At 45.2% G+C, this 14,828-nt stretch overlaps 1 protein-coding gene across 1 annotated transcript; it reads left to right on the top strand.

Moving 5' to 3' along the window:
• The first annotated feature begins 4,274 nt into the window (after positions 1-4,274).
• On the top strand, positions 4,275-13,243 carry LOC120035022 (fatty-acid amide hydrolase 2-A-like). The gene is made up of 11 exons (XM_038981771.1): positions 4,275-4,613; positions 5,708-5,790; positions 5,951-6,087; positions 6,564-6,773; positions 6,987-7,106; positions 10,930-11,065; positions 11,194-11,311; positions 11,734-11,853; positions 11,955-12,066; positions 12,295-12,483; positions 12,642-13,243. The coding sequence occupies exons 1-11, from the start codon at positions 4,422-4,424 to the stop codon at positions 12,869-12,871; spliced, it is 1,647 nt and encodes a 548-aa protein (XP_038837699.1). The 5' UTR covers positions 4,275-4,421; the 3' UTR covers positions 12,872-13,243.
• Positions 13,244-14,828: the final 1,585 nt, after the last annotated feature.

The raw sequence follows: 14,828 nt of genomic DNA on the forward strand, positions 1-14,828 counted from the left end.
CTCTCGTTCTCTCTTTCTCTCTGAGAACCTGAGCCCTAGGACCATACGTCAGGACTACCGGGCATGATGACACCTTGCTGTCCCCAGTCCGCCTGGCCTTGCTGCTATTCCAGTTTCAACTGTTCTGCCTGCGGTTACGGAACCCCTACCTGTCCCAGACCTGCTGTTTTCAACTCTTAATGATCGGCTATGAAAAGCCAACTGAGATTTATTCCTGATTATTATTTGACCATGCTTGTCATTTATGAACATTTTGAAAATCTTGGCTCTCTCTAATTTTCTCCTTCTCTCTTTCTTTCTCTCGGAGGACCTGGGCCCTAGGACCATGCGTCGGGACTGCCGCCCGTGGTGACTCCTTGCTGTCCCCAGTCCGCCTGGCCTTGCTGCTATTCCAGTTTCAGCTGTTCTGCCTGCGGTTATGGAACCGCCACCTGTCCCAGACCTGTTGTTTTTCAACTCTTAATGATCAGCTATGAAAAGCCAACTGAAAATTATTCATGATTATTATTTGAACATGCTTGTCACTTATGAACATTTTTGAACATCTTGGCATAGTTCTGTTATAATCTCCACCCGGCACAGCCAGAAGAGGACTGGCCACCCCTCATAGCCTGGTTCCTCTCTAGGTTTCTTCCTAGGTTTTGGCCTTTCTAGGGAGTTTTTCCTAGCCACCGTGCTTCTACACCTGCATTACTAGCTGTTTGGGGTTTTAGGCTGGGTTTCTGTACAGCACTTCGAGATATTAGCTGATGTACGAAGGGCTATATAAAATAAAATTGAAATTGACAGGCATTTGATCCCAGCCAGTAGGAGAACACACAGCATCAAGTCTAGTGAATGTAATGAGGGCCGTATACTCACAGTAGACAGACAGGCCTATGATCCCAGCCAGTAGGAGAACACACAGCATCAAGTCTAGTGAATGTAATGAGGGCCTTATACTCACAGTAGACAGACAGGCCTATGATCCCAGCCAGTAGGAGAACACACAGCAACAAGTCTAGTGAATGTAATGAGGGCCTTATACTCACAGTAGACAAACAGGCCTATGATCCCAGCCAGTAGGAGAACACACAGCATCAAGTCTAGTGAATGTAATGAGGGCCGTATACTCACAGTAGACAGACAGGCCTATGATCCCAGCCAGTAGGAGAACACACAGCATCAAGTCTAGTGAATGTAATGAGGGCCTTATACTCACAGTAGACAGACAGGCCTATGATCCCAGCCAGTAGGAGAACACACAGCATCAAGTCTAGTGAATGTAATGAGGGCCTTATACTCACAGTAGACAGACAGGCCTATGATCCCAGCCAGTAGGAGAACACACAGCATCAAGTCTAGTGAATGTAATGAGGGCCGTATACTCACAGTAGACAGACAGGCCTATGATCCCAGCCAGTAGGAGAACACACAGCATCAAGTCTAGTGAATGTAATGAGGGCCTTATACTCACAGTAGACAGACAGGCCTATGATCCCAGCCAGTAGGAGAACACACAGCATCAAGTCTAGTGAATGTAATGAGGGCCTTATACTCACAGTAGACAAACAGGCCTATGATCCCAGCCAGTAGGAGAACACACAGCATCAAGTCTAGTGAATGTAATGAGGGCCTTATACTCACAGTAGACAAACAGGCCTATGATCCCAGCCAGTAGGAGAACACACAGCATCAAGTCTAGTGAATGTAATGAGGGCCTTATACTCACAGTAGACAAACAGGCCTATGATCCCAGCCAGTAGGAGAACACACAGCATCAAGTCTAGTGAATGTAATGAGGGCCGTCACTCACAGTAGACAGACAGGCCTATGATCCCAGCCAGTAGGAGAACACACAGCATCAAGTCTAGTGAATGTAATGAGGGCCTTATACTCACAGTAGACAGACAGGCCTATGATCCCAGCCAGTAGGAGAACACACAGCATCAAGTCTAGTGAATGTAATGAGGGCCTTATACTCACAGTAGACAGACAGGCCTATGATCCCAGCCAGTAGGAGAACACACAGCATCAAGTCTAGTGAATGTAATGAGGGCCTTATACTCACAGTAGACAGACAGGCCTATGATCCCAGCCAGTAGGAGAACACACAGCATCAAGTCTGGTGAATGTAATGAGGGCCTTATACTCACAGTAGACAAACAGGCCTATGATCCCAGCCAGTAGGAGAACACACAGCATCAAGTCTAGTGAATGTAATGAGGGCCTTATACTCACAGTAGACAGACAGGCCTATGATCCCAGCCAGTAGGAGAACACACAGCATCAAGTCTAGTGAATGTAATGAGGGCCTTATACTCACAGTAGACAGACAGGTCTATGATCCCAGCCAGTAGGAGAACACACAGCATCAAGTCTAGTGAATGTAATGAGGGCCGTATACTCACAGTAGGCAAACAGGCCTATGATCCCAGCCAGGAGAACACACAGCAGCCCCAGACACACTGCAGCAACTAGGAAGGGTCTCTTCCCTGAGCTCTCAGGCTTTGTAGACAAATAAGAGAGACTTGTGGTGTGTTGGTCCATTATTAGGAGCAGTGTCTGCTGTCTCTTCTCTCTTGGTGCTGGTCTCACCGTCTCTCAGGGTGTCTTCACTGACGTAGATATCCACACTCCTCTCCTTCATCTCACCTCTGTCAAACTTGACCTTGTTCATATCTGCTACTACAGCAAACGTTCTAAGTATTTGTTGTCGGCAGCGGTTCTTTGAGGCACTGGCTGTAGCGATTGGGTAAAAAACGGTCTACTTCCGTGAAGACACTCAAATTATCTTTTTGAGCGAAAAGTAAGGTATTTGAATGAAAAAAGCATGCCAGGTGTATGTTAAAGTAACTCTCCAGTGTTTCCAGATTTCTATAAATTATTACCTATAATTTATAAAAATATGAGTGAAATAGTTAAAGTTCCCCAAAATTGTAAATAAGTACGTTATGTTAAAATGCTTTTCTGTGTTGGAAAGGTGTCACCCCAACAACAGAATGGGGCATATACCGGTCATAAAAATATTAATGTGAGTAGACTGCTGATTGGCCAGCTCATCCTCAGGAGGATGACATCATTCCTTATGAAGAAATAGCAAGCATTTTTTAAACGCTCTGTTTGAGATACAAGTTTGAGGTGGAGACATATTTTTTTTGTTTGATATATTTTTTCTCCAATTTATGCTTAGGCCACAAATTCGAGTAAAGGATGAGTCAACAACATTATTTGGGTAGGAGTTAACAGAATATTAACTTTGGGAGATTTTCACTGGACAGGTGTTCATTTATTGGTTTCTAACGTTATTGTTAGCCAAAGCAACACGAGTGGAAACCATTGAAGGAGCGAAGCTGCACAGATATTCCATGGCTCATCACATTCACATTGTTCTGTATCTCTATGGTTAGTTTTCTGTCAGTGGAGGCTGGTGGGAGGAGCTATAGGAGGACAAGCGCATTGTAATGGCTGGAAGGAACTGAGGTCCCGCCTCCTGCCTCTCTATTGGATGGTTTGTCTATCAATCAAGATGTGCAGGCTAATGAGAGATTGCTATTGGTGCTTGATAACCATTACAGGCAGCTCACTCATCAGTAAAGCTCAAGACCAAAGCATAATGTTTTTATTTTATTTTTACTTTAGACAATTCGACATATGAATAACTGTATTTTGAGCAGCCTATTCCTTCCTACTGCATGTTTTACAGGTAGGCCTTCAAATGAAAGGTGTTAAAAACCAGTCTAAAATACTAAATCGTGCGTGTGTGCGGTGTTTTGTGTGTGTGTGTACTGTTTCTGCGGGTCAAAATGGAGGAAGCTGAAGCGTTGGACTGAGATATTTGCTTCCATCTAGTGGCGGTAAACGGAATAACGACACTGCAATGACAGCTGTTGCAGCTACAATAAACTGTATGACAACAATGTAATGTAATTGTATCACTGTGTAGTTTCAGCAGATAAGACAGTTTTCATGGTGATTGTGCCCTGACAACAAAAAGATAGCAGTTTTGAAAAGTGCAGTAACTGCAGTCGACTGTGGTATTTTGGACGCAGTAATTGTAGAATAACTGCATTGTACTGCTGTTGAACTGCAGTTATACTGCACTCTAATTACAGTTACACCGCAAAATTATTGCAGTAAGAAAAATGTTTTCTGCATACTGTAGTTATACTGCACTCTGACCGCAGTCTTTCTTCCTTAAAGGTGATATAACATATCTGATTGTATGGGGTCCCCTACGGAAGTTCCGGCTAACTTTCATACAAGAAACAGAGAGTCTGACATAACACCTGCAGCTAGCAGAGGTTCATTTTATTACAGCACCCCCGTTGCATTCTGGGAGAGTGGATAGAGACTGAGCAGTGGATATTTTTTAGTAGTCTGGCAATTTCTGGCACCCGAAATCTCATGTCAAAATAGCTAGTCTTCCGCTATCGGTAGTAATGGCGCTGACATGGTTCGAACGGTTCCTGGCCTCGATGCTGCGGGGAGCGGTCGGGATGCTGTTTGCCGTCTTCCAGCTGCTCGCTCAGCGGCGGGGAGCGGACAGGTCGGTGAGGAGGCTCCCACCAATCACCAACCCACTGTTGAAGGTCCCCGCGATGCGGCTCGCCCGCATGATTCGACGGAGAGAGGCAGGTGAACTTTATTAAAGTGTTGTTAGGTAGTTAAATGCCACCCGGTAGATCGTGACATAACGTGTATTCATATAGATATGTCCGGGATAAATGAAGAACTGCCAGTTGCTTGTTTTATTATGCATCGCAGCTCGGGATTGTTTAGGGAAGAGAAAGATTCTGCAAGGTGACTCGGTGGCACTGACGAATGCTGGGATATGTAGGCTAGTAATAACTCACACGACAGTAGTTTACTGACATAGTAGTTTACTGTACTTCGTACCTAATAGTACTTGTATTACTCTGGGCCTACTTGAATAAAGTAGCCTATTGAATTAGCATTTCATATAAAATACATTCAAGTTGGTTGTGTTTTCAAACACATCCTGTCACATCCCAGAGGATATACCGTAGTTTGGTTCCCTATTCTTTACAGGGCTCTGTTCAAAAGCAGTGCACTACATAATAAGGTACCAGTTGGGACACAGATTTGTGTGGCTTTGGTGGTTGAGCCGGGCTCCCTGTTAAGAGGGATTTACTTCCAGAACGTAAACAATAGTGGCAGGGGGCCACGTAGAGCCACCGGAGGGGACTTTACTTCACCTGCACAAAGGTCACTGTAGTCAGAGGACGGTACATCCCAAATGGCAACTGGTGACCTATATAGTGCACTTCTTTTGACCAAGACTCAAAGGGTTCTGGTTGAAAGTAGTGCACTATAAAGGGAATAGTGTGCTATTTTGGGATAGAGACAGAAACAATAGGAACTCTTTCCCCTACTCCCGTTCTCTCTCTGCTATGTAACGTTACAGCGCTTTGAACATCTGGGAAATATCACTATACATCCTGCCAATTGTACTCTCTCAGAATAACTTTTTACAGTGTTTACAGCGTACGAGAATAGACATATTCATCCTAAATATTCACGGTTGTGCGTCTCATTTATTTTTTGGATTGATCATGTTGTATCCCAAATGGCACCCTATTCCCTATGTAATGCACTACTTCTGGTCAAAGGGAGTGCACTAACAGGGAATAGGGTGGCATTTGGGGCACAGAGCATATCTTGATGAATCAGACTGTAATTGATATAATTGCCCCTGTTCTCTCAGGTAACCAGTGTGGAGGTGGTACAGACCTACATAGACCGCATCCAAGAGATTAACCCTCTCATCAATGCCATGGTCAAGGACAGGTGAGAGAGACAGAGAGGACACCTACTTTCACTGTGCATTTCAAGTCAAGCCACACTCCCGTCCTCCCTTTATCTCTTACCTCCTATTCTCTGTCCGTCCCTCCTACCAACCCCCCCTCTCTCTCTCTTCTCCCTGCATCCCTCCCTCCATCTCTCTCAGGTTTTCCTTGGCCCTGCAGGAGGCAGCCCAGGTGGATAAGCTGATCGAGGAGGAGACAGGAGGAGAGGATGTTCTGGAGGACAGGCTTCCTCTACTGGGTGTCCCGTTCACTGTCAAAGAGGCCTTCTCCCTCCAGGGTAGGCTGCTAATGCTACTTCTTCTAATGATGATTAGAACAGAGTCACTATATTTCTACGTACCCTGGTACTCTGGTAATTAGGGTCCCTGACCTGCAGCAGTACTGCTGTCAGTTGTATTTCAATATTTGATGCAACGTTTGATGTTAAAGTATGGAGTCTTGCGTCCAGGACAGGCTACTAATGCTACTTATAGTGAGGATAATATGATCAACATGGCCGATACCCTGACCTGTAGTTGTGCCTGTGCTGCAATCAGGGTTCTTTCCCCACTGGTTGTCCTTGATGCAACATTTGTTGCTAAAGTCTATCTGTCTCTGTGCCGTTCCCTCACTCTCAAGGTCTAAACCTGCTGAAATGGGAAACCTACTGAACTACTACAGTTGAAATAGAAGCCTTGTTTGTTCCAATGCCTTGTTCACTGTCCCCATTTACCATCTCTCTCCCTCTCGTGCCCCTCTCTCTCTTCTCCCCAGGTATGCCTAACTCCACAGGGCTGGTGTCACGGCGGGGGGTGATTTCGGCAACGGACGCTCCCCCGGTGGCTCTGCTGAAGAGGGCAGGGGCCATTCCTCTGGGGGTGACTAACTGTAGTGAGCTCTGCATGTGGCTTGAGTCCCATAACCACCTGTATGGAATCACCAATAACCCATACGACCTGGAGAGAATACCAGGGGGAAGCTCCGGTTAGTTACACCGCTGTCATTCTCCAATGGAATAGAATGGATGGAATCCAATGGAATGGCAACAGAATGTTTGGAATAGGGAGGAATAGAGTAGGAGTAGATCATAGAATGATACCTTTTCTGTCAACCTTCAATATATTGTTGTATGTCAGTGTGACTCCAAGTGTTTCTACCATCTTGTATGACCTTTATCTCTCTGTCTGTCTCTCTCAGGAGGGGAGGGCAGTATTTTGGGCGGCGGTGGTTCCGTGATAGGGGTTGGCTCAGATGTTGGGGGCAGTATTCGCATCCCAGCATTCTTCAACGGCATCTTCGGCCACAAGCCAACATCAGGTGAGGGCGTCCAGTCTGACACCTGTGTGTGAGTGGTGTGTGCATGGAGGTTTGTATCTATCCCGTGTTGTAGAGACACATCCTGTGTGTGTGAGACACTCGCACCAATCTGCTGTCTCTGTAGGATGTAACGGGGCCAGTTTCTTCTAGTCGTGCGTGTGGTTGTTTAATTGCAGGTGTGTGTGTATTTTAGTATTTGCTATTAGCTGTTGCGAAAGCAGCAGCTACTCTTCCTGGGGTCCACACAAAACATGAAACATGACATAATACAGAACATTAATAGACAAGAACAGCTCAAGGACAGAACTACATACATTTAAAAAGGGCACACATTCTACAGAGTTCCATTGAATAATCTATATAATACTGGAGGCTTTCTTGAGTTTGTTGTGGATTTGGGGACTGTGAAAAGACCCCTGGTGAAATGACTGGTGGGGTAAGTGTGTGTATACAGTGGATTTTTAGAAATGTTTTCAAATGTATTAAAAAACTACATAAGTATTCAGACCCTTTGCTATGAGACTCAAAATTGAGCTCAGGTGCATCCTGTTTCCATTGATCATCCTTGTGATGTTTCTACAACTTGATTGGAGTCCTCTTGTAGTAAACTAAATTGATTGGACATGATTTGTAAAGGGACACACCTGTCTATATGAGGTCAGACAGTTGACAGTGCATGTCAGAGCAAAAATCAAGCCATGAGGTCGAAGGAATTGTCCATAGAGCTCCGAGACAGGATTGTGTCCAGGCACAGATCTGGGGAAAGGTACCAACATTTTTTTGCAGCATTGAAGATCCCCAAGAACACAGCGGCCTCCATCATTCTTAAATTGAAGAAGTTTGAAACCACCAAGACTCTTCCTGGAGCTGGCCGCCCGGCCAAACTGAGCAATTGGGGGAGAAAAGCCTTGGTCCATGGATGTGACCAAGAACCCTATGGTCACTTTGACAGAGCTCTAGAGTTCACTCTGTGGAGATGGGAGAACATTCTAGAAGGACAACCATCTCTGCAGCACTCCACCAATCAGACCTTTATGGTAGTGTGGCCAGACGGAAGCCACTCCTCAGTAAAAGGCACATGACAGCCCGCTTGGAGTTTGCAAAAAAGAACCTAAAGGACTATCAGACCATGACAAACATAATTCTCTGGTCTGAAGAAACCAAGATTGAACTGTTTGGCCTGCATGCCAAGAGTCATATCTGGAGGAACCTGGCACCATCCCTACAGTGAAGCATGGTGGTGACAGCATCATGCTGTGGGGATGTTTTTCAGCGGCAGGGACTGGGAGACTAGTCAGAATCGAGGCAAAGATGAATGGAGCAAAGTACAGAGAGATTAAAACCTGCTGCAGAGTGCTCAGGACCTCAAACAGGGGCGAAGGTTCACCTTCAAACAGGACAACGACCCTAAGCACACAGCCAAGACAACGCAAGAGTGGCTATGGGACAAGTCTCTGAATGTCCTTGAGTGGCTGAGCCAGAGTCCGGACTTGAACCCGATCGAGCATCTCTGGAGAGCTGAAAATAGCTGTGCAGCGACGCTCCCCATCCAACCTGACAGAGCTTGAGAAGATCTGCAGAGAAGAATGGGAGAAACTCCCCAAATACAGGTGTGCCAAGCTTTTAGCGTCATACCCAAGAAGACTCAAAGACTGTAATTGCTGCCAAAGGTGCTTCAACAAACTATTGAGTAAAGGGTCTGAATACTTATGTAAATCAGATATTTTTATTTTTTATACATTAGCAAACATTTCTAAAAACCTGTTTTTGCTTTGTCATTATGGGGTATTGTGTGTAGATTGTTGAAGGGAAACAAACTTTAATCTGTTTTAGAATAAGGCTGTAATGTAACAAAATGTGGAAAAGGTTAAGGGGTGTGAATACTTTCCGAATGCACTGTAAGTTTACTATGTAAACAATTTGGTGCTTTTCAACACTAATGTTTATTATAAAATAAGAAGTGATGCAGTCAGGCTCTCCTCGACTCTTAGCCAAGAGAGACTGGCATACATAGTATTTATATTAGTCCTCTGATTACAATGAGCAACAGCTTGACTAGGTCTTTCTTTGCAACACTTGACCATATGACTGGACAATAATCAAGATAAGACAAAACTAGAGCCTGCAGGACTTGCTTTGTGGAGTGTGAAGAAAAAAAAAAGCAGAGCATCTCTTTATTACAGACAGACCTCTCCCCATCTTTACAACCATTGAATCTACAGTTGAAGTCGGAAGTTTACATACACCTTAGCCAAATATATTTCAACTCAGTTTTTCACAAATACTGACATTTAATCCTAGTAAAAATTCCCTGTCTTAGGTCAGTTAGGATCACCACTTTATTTAAAGAATGTGAAATGTCAGTATAATAGTAGAGAGAATGATTTATTTCAGCTTTTATTTCTTTCATCACATTCCCAGTGGGTCAGAAGTTTACATACATTCAATTAGTATTTAGTAGCATTGCCTTTAAATTGTTTAACTTGGGTCAAACGTTTTGGGTAGCCTTCCACAAGTTTCCCACAATAAATTGGGTGAATTTTGGCCCGTTCCTCCTGACAGAGCTGGTGTAACTGAGTCAGGTTTGTAGGCCTCTTTGCTCGCACACTTTTTCAGTTCTGACCATACATTTTCTATAGGATTGAGGTCAGGGCTTTGTGATGGCCACTCCAATACCTTGACTTTGTTATCCTTAAGCCATTTTGCCACAACTTTGGAAGTATGCTTGGGGTCATTGTCCATTTGGAAGACCCATTTACGACCAAGCTTTAACTTCCTGACTGATGTCTTGAGATGTTGCTTCAATATATCCACATAATTTTCCTGCCTCATGATGGCATCTATTTTGTGATGTGCACCAGTCCCTCCTACAGCAAAGTACCCCCACAACATGATGCTGCCATTCCCATGCTTCACGGTTGGGATGGTGTTCTTCGGCTTGCAAGCATCCCCCTTTTTCCTCCAAACATAACAATGGTAATTATGGCCAAACAGTTCTATTTTTGTTTCATCAGACCAGAGGACATTTCTCCAAAAAGTACGATCTTTGTCCCCATGTGCAGTTGCAAACCGTAGTCTGGCTTTTTTTTATGGTGGATTTGGAGCAATAGCTTCTTCCTTGCTGGGTGACTGTTCAGGTTATGTCGATATAGGACTCGTTTTATTGTGGATATAGATACTTTTGTACCTATTTCCTACAGCATCTTCACAAGGTCCTTTGCTCTTGTTCTGGGATTGATTTGCACTTTTCACACCAAAGTACGTTTATCTCTAGGAGACAGAACGCGTCTCCTTCCTGAGCGGTATGTTGGCTGCGTGGTCCCATGGTGTTTATACTTGTGTACTATTGTTTGTACAGATGAACGTGGTACCTTCAGGCGTTTGGAAATTGCTCCCAAAGATGAACCAGACTTGTGGAGATCTCATTTTTTTCTGAGGTCTTGGCTGATTTATTTTGATTTTCCCATGATGTCAAGCAAAGAGGCACTGAGTTTGAAGGTAGGCCTTGAAGTACATCCACAGGTACACCTCCAATGATGTCAATTAGCCTGTCAGAAGCTTCTAAAGCCATGACATCATTTCTGGAATTTTCCAAGCTGTTTAAAGGCACAGTCAACTTAATGTATGTAAACTTCTGACCCACTGGAATTGTGATACAGTGAAATAATCTGTCTTTAAACAATTGTCTTTCTACAGTATAGGTGTAGTATCTAACGTGGGTCAGTTTTCTCTCTCTCTCTCTGTCTGTCTGTAGGTGTAGTATCTAACGTGGGTCAGTTCTCTCTCCCTCTCTGTCTGTCTGTCTCTGTCTGTCTGTCTGTAGGTGTAGTGTCTAACGTGGGTCAGTTCCCCCCGGCCTCGGGGCAGCAGCCTGGTTTCCTGTGTACAGGCCCAATGTGTCGCTACGCCCAGGACCTGCTGCCCATGCTCAGAGTTATGGGAGGAGCCAACGCTGACAGGTACAGAGGGACATCAACAACATGCACAGATAAACAATGACTGCACGTTAATAACACCCAGATATGACCACGTCTTCTCTCTTTCTGTCTCCCCTTCATTCTCTCTCTCTCTCACTCCCCCTCTGCAGGTTGTCTCTGTCGTCTGAGGTGGACCTGAAGAGATTACGGTTCTTCTCTGTTCCTCACGATGGAGGCTCTCCTCTGGTGTCTCCTGTCGACCAGCAGCTAGTCCTGGCTCAGAGGAGGGTGAGAGAGGGAGGAGGGGATGGAAACAGGAGAGTTCCTCTGGTATCTCCTGTAGACAAACAGATAGTCCTGGCTCAGAGGAGGGGGAGAGGGGGAGGAGGGGAGGGAGACAGGAGGGTTCCTCTGGTGTCTCCTGTAGACAAACAGATAGTCCTGGCTCAGAGGAGGGTGAGAGAGGGAGGAGGGGAGGGAGACAGGAGAGTTCCTCTGGTATCTCCTGTAGACAAACAGATAGTCCTGGCTCAGAGGAGGGTGAGTTGGAGGAGCAGAGAGACAATTATTGAGAGAAAGGGAGGTAGAGAGAGAGTAAGAGATAAAGGAGATAAGAGATAAAGGAGAGGGTAGAAACAGGAAGATTAGAAGATGGAAATAAAGAGCCGGAGAGAACATTAGAGAATTCATAGTCACCATGTCTTCCCCAGGTGGTTCAGCGTCTGGAGGCAGACCTGGGGGTCAAAGTTCAGCAGCTGAAGATTCCTCAGCTCAAATACTCCTTCCAGATCTGGAGTGCAATGATGGGAGCCCCGGGGAAGGATGGAAAGGTGTGTATCTATTTGTGAGTTGTTGCTTGTCTCAGAGTGCATGGTGAGTGCTTGAATGTATAGTATTGCCTTAATGGTCTATATGCCTGTTCGTCCAACAGCAGCCCACATCGTTTGCAGAGCTGATGTCTGACCATGGGAAGAAGGTGTGGCCTCTATGGGAGATTGCTAAGTGGACTGTGGGACTCTCTAAGCACACCGTGGCTGCTCTAGGTGTGTGATGGTTATGTGATGGTTGTGTGATGGTTTAAGGACATGTTGTAGGCCTCCCCTACTTCTCTGTTCCTCCCTCCTTTTCTCTCTCTCCTCGTCCTCCTCTCCCTTATCAACCATTTCATGATGTCTGTAACTGGGTATAATGTTATATTGTCTTTCATTTAACTCGGTGGTCTTGAATGTGGGGCACATTGCTGTAAATGACGTAACCAGAGCTCCCCTCAGGTCTGGTCCTGGTAGAGATGTTCCAGAGGGCCCAGCCCACCCAGTTCATCCTGCAGCAGAAGGAATCTCTCCAGAAGGACCTGGAGGAACTGTTGGGAACAGACGGGGTGCTGCTCTACCCCTCTCACCCTCACCTCGCCCCCAAACACCACCATCCCCTCTTCACCCCCTTCAACTTCTCCTACACTGGTCAGTGGTGCTTTAGCTAGCTTGTTGTCAGTGGTGGAAGGTAGGAAGTAGTTTGCAGAGCCTCGTATGAGCTTTACCTGGTCAGGACATTATCTAACCCTAAATGACAGCCATTGCCTGAAGTACAGTTCACGGTACCCTTCTCTCATCCCTCACAGGTATCTTTAACATTCTGGGTCTTCCGGTGACCCAGTGTCCGTTGGGGCTGAGCGAGGAGGGTTTACCCTTGGGACTGCAGCTGGTAGTGGGGAAGCAGCAGGACCGTCTCTCCCTGGCCACCGCTGTGTTCCTGGAGAAGACCTTCGGAGGTTGGAGAGACCCGGGGAGCATGGCCACTGCCACCACCCAGCTAGATACCTCACGCGGGACGTCAACGACCACATCGTGAAAATACAGAGATGTTTACTCTGAGATTAATGAAAGTCCTAGAAGACAGAGGAATGTATGCACTGACACAGAAAGGCAGACACACTCACACGGTCTCTTTGCACATGCCGTCCTGTCAGTCGTCCAGCCTTCTCATTCGTTCTTTAACAACAGACTCTCGCCAGGTTACTGAGTCTCTCGTCCACCACAGTATGTCTGTTGTGTCTTCGTCACAAAGTGCCCTGTGCTTGTCCAAAGAGCCTTTATGTGTCCAGTAGTTGTGTGTTCCTGCCTTGTGTCCCAAATGACTCCCTATATAGTACACTACATTTGACCATAACCCTATTCCCTACATAGTGCCCTACATTTGACCAGAGCCCTATTCCCTTCATAGTGCCCTACATTTAACCAGAGCCCTATTCCTTACATAGTGCCCTACATTTGACCAGAGCCCTATTCCCCACATAGTGCACTACTTACATATTGCACTACTATGGGTCCTGGTCAATAGTAGTGCACTCTATCGGGAATAGGGTGCCATTTGGGATGCAGATTGTGACTGTCCGACAGCTATATGTTGCATCAGGGTTTTTTTTGTGTGTAATGTCCAATAAGGTTTTCTCTCTGTACACTCTATTTGTCCACAACTAAAGAGACGTTGGAACCTTATTGGCGAGAGAATGTATTATGAGAATGTAATGTGTCATGGTGTAGTCCATGTTAAAATGACGGGCATTGATGGGTGATGTGATATACCACGTCTCTTCAATGACTGGCACTTTTTCAACAAGTTAAAAGGTTAACGTGATCTACTGTATAAAGACATGTGCATATTATGATCGTTTGAAAGGATATCTTTGTGATAATGTTTCATATTAAATGTTAATTGTTACTGTCCTACTACAATTATGCCAGAACAAATATTATAATAAAATGTACATTATACTGAGGACAACATTGTATTTCCTAAGTGTGTTTTTGACATTTTCTCTGTGAAACTGACCATTATATTTCCCCCTAGCAGCAATGGTACACTTCAGGCTGGTTTCCCAGACACAGATTAAGCCATTGAGCATGCTTGTAAATCCAAGAGTGGCCTTAATCTGTATCTGGGAAACCCACCCACAATCTCAGGAATGTAGGCCAATCTTTTCTGCTGACAATGTCTTCTTCAATTTGACCACCGGGGGGCGTATATGCTCCAATTACATTTTATCAATAGCATAGAATGTCCGGTTGTCATTGCAAAGGTTGTGTGCTGTTCAGATCTATGAATGAAAGAGAAATGGAGAACCTGAGCTAGTCGATTCAGATTTTGTTTGGATTCTCAATCAAAGGTATTTATAAAGCCCTTTTTACATCAGCCGATGTCACAAAGTGCTATACAGAAACACAGCCTAAAACCCCAAACAGAAAGCAATGCAGATGTAGAAGCACGGTGGCTAGGAAAAACGTTGGTTCCTGTGACTGAATCATCACAGATTGGAGTGTTGCGCTTCAGAATGAAATCACGCAATGATGTCCTCATTTACCACGCACACACCAGTCCCGTAATAAGAATCTGTCATCACTCAGGGCCGTGGAATTATGCCGCCTTCAAAACAACTGGGAACTCGGAATTCTCCGACTTCCGACCTCAGTCTGTTCAAACCAGCCGGGTTCAGGAAACAAACGAGCTCCGACTGGGTAAAATCATTCTAGAGCACCGACTTTCTGACGTCATGAGTTCCCAGTTATGAACGGGGCATTAGAATTATCTTTCACTTTGAGCTGTCAGACTTTCATGTGCTCATTACAAACTGATGTGGATGGTCGGGGGAATTTGTCATGCTCAGTGAGGTAATGTTTTGCATCCTGGTGGAAGCTATGGTGCTTTTGTTTTGTCCTGTGGCCTAAGGTTTTTATGTGCCAAGATAAGGAAAAATGCAGCCGATACAAAAGAGCATTGTTTTGAATGGATAATGTCCACTGACATCACA

Source organism: Salvelinus namaycush, chromosome 42, assembly GCF_016432855.1.
Source record: "Salvelinus namaycush isolate Seneca chromosome 42, SaNama_1.0, whole genome shotgun sequence".
Taxonomy (NCBI): domain Eukaryota; kingdom Metazoa; phylum Chordata; class Actinopteri; order Salmoniformes; family Salmonidae; genus Salvelinus; species Salvelinus namaycush.

What these genes read in the sequence shown, in the direction of transcription:
- LOC120035022 (XM_038981771.1), top strand. Translation starts at nt 4,422, where the DNA reads ATGGCGCTGACATGGTTCGAACGGTTCCTGGCCTCGATGCTGCGGGGA. An exon ending in CGGCCACAAGCCAACATCAG is followed by an intron (nt 7,107 to 10,929) that starts GTGAGGGCGTCC and finishes GTCTGTCTGTAG; the next exon opens with GTGTAGTGTCTAACGTGGGT. An exon ending in TAGTCCTGGCTCAGAGGAGG is followed by an intron (nt 11,312 to 11,733) that starts GTGAGAGAGGGA and finishes TGTCTTCCCCAG; the next exon opens with GTGGTTCAGCGTCTGGAGGC.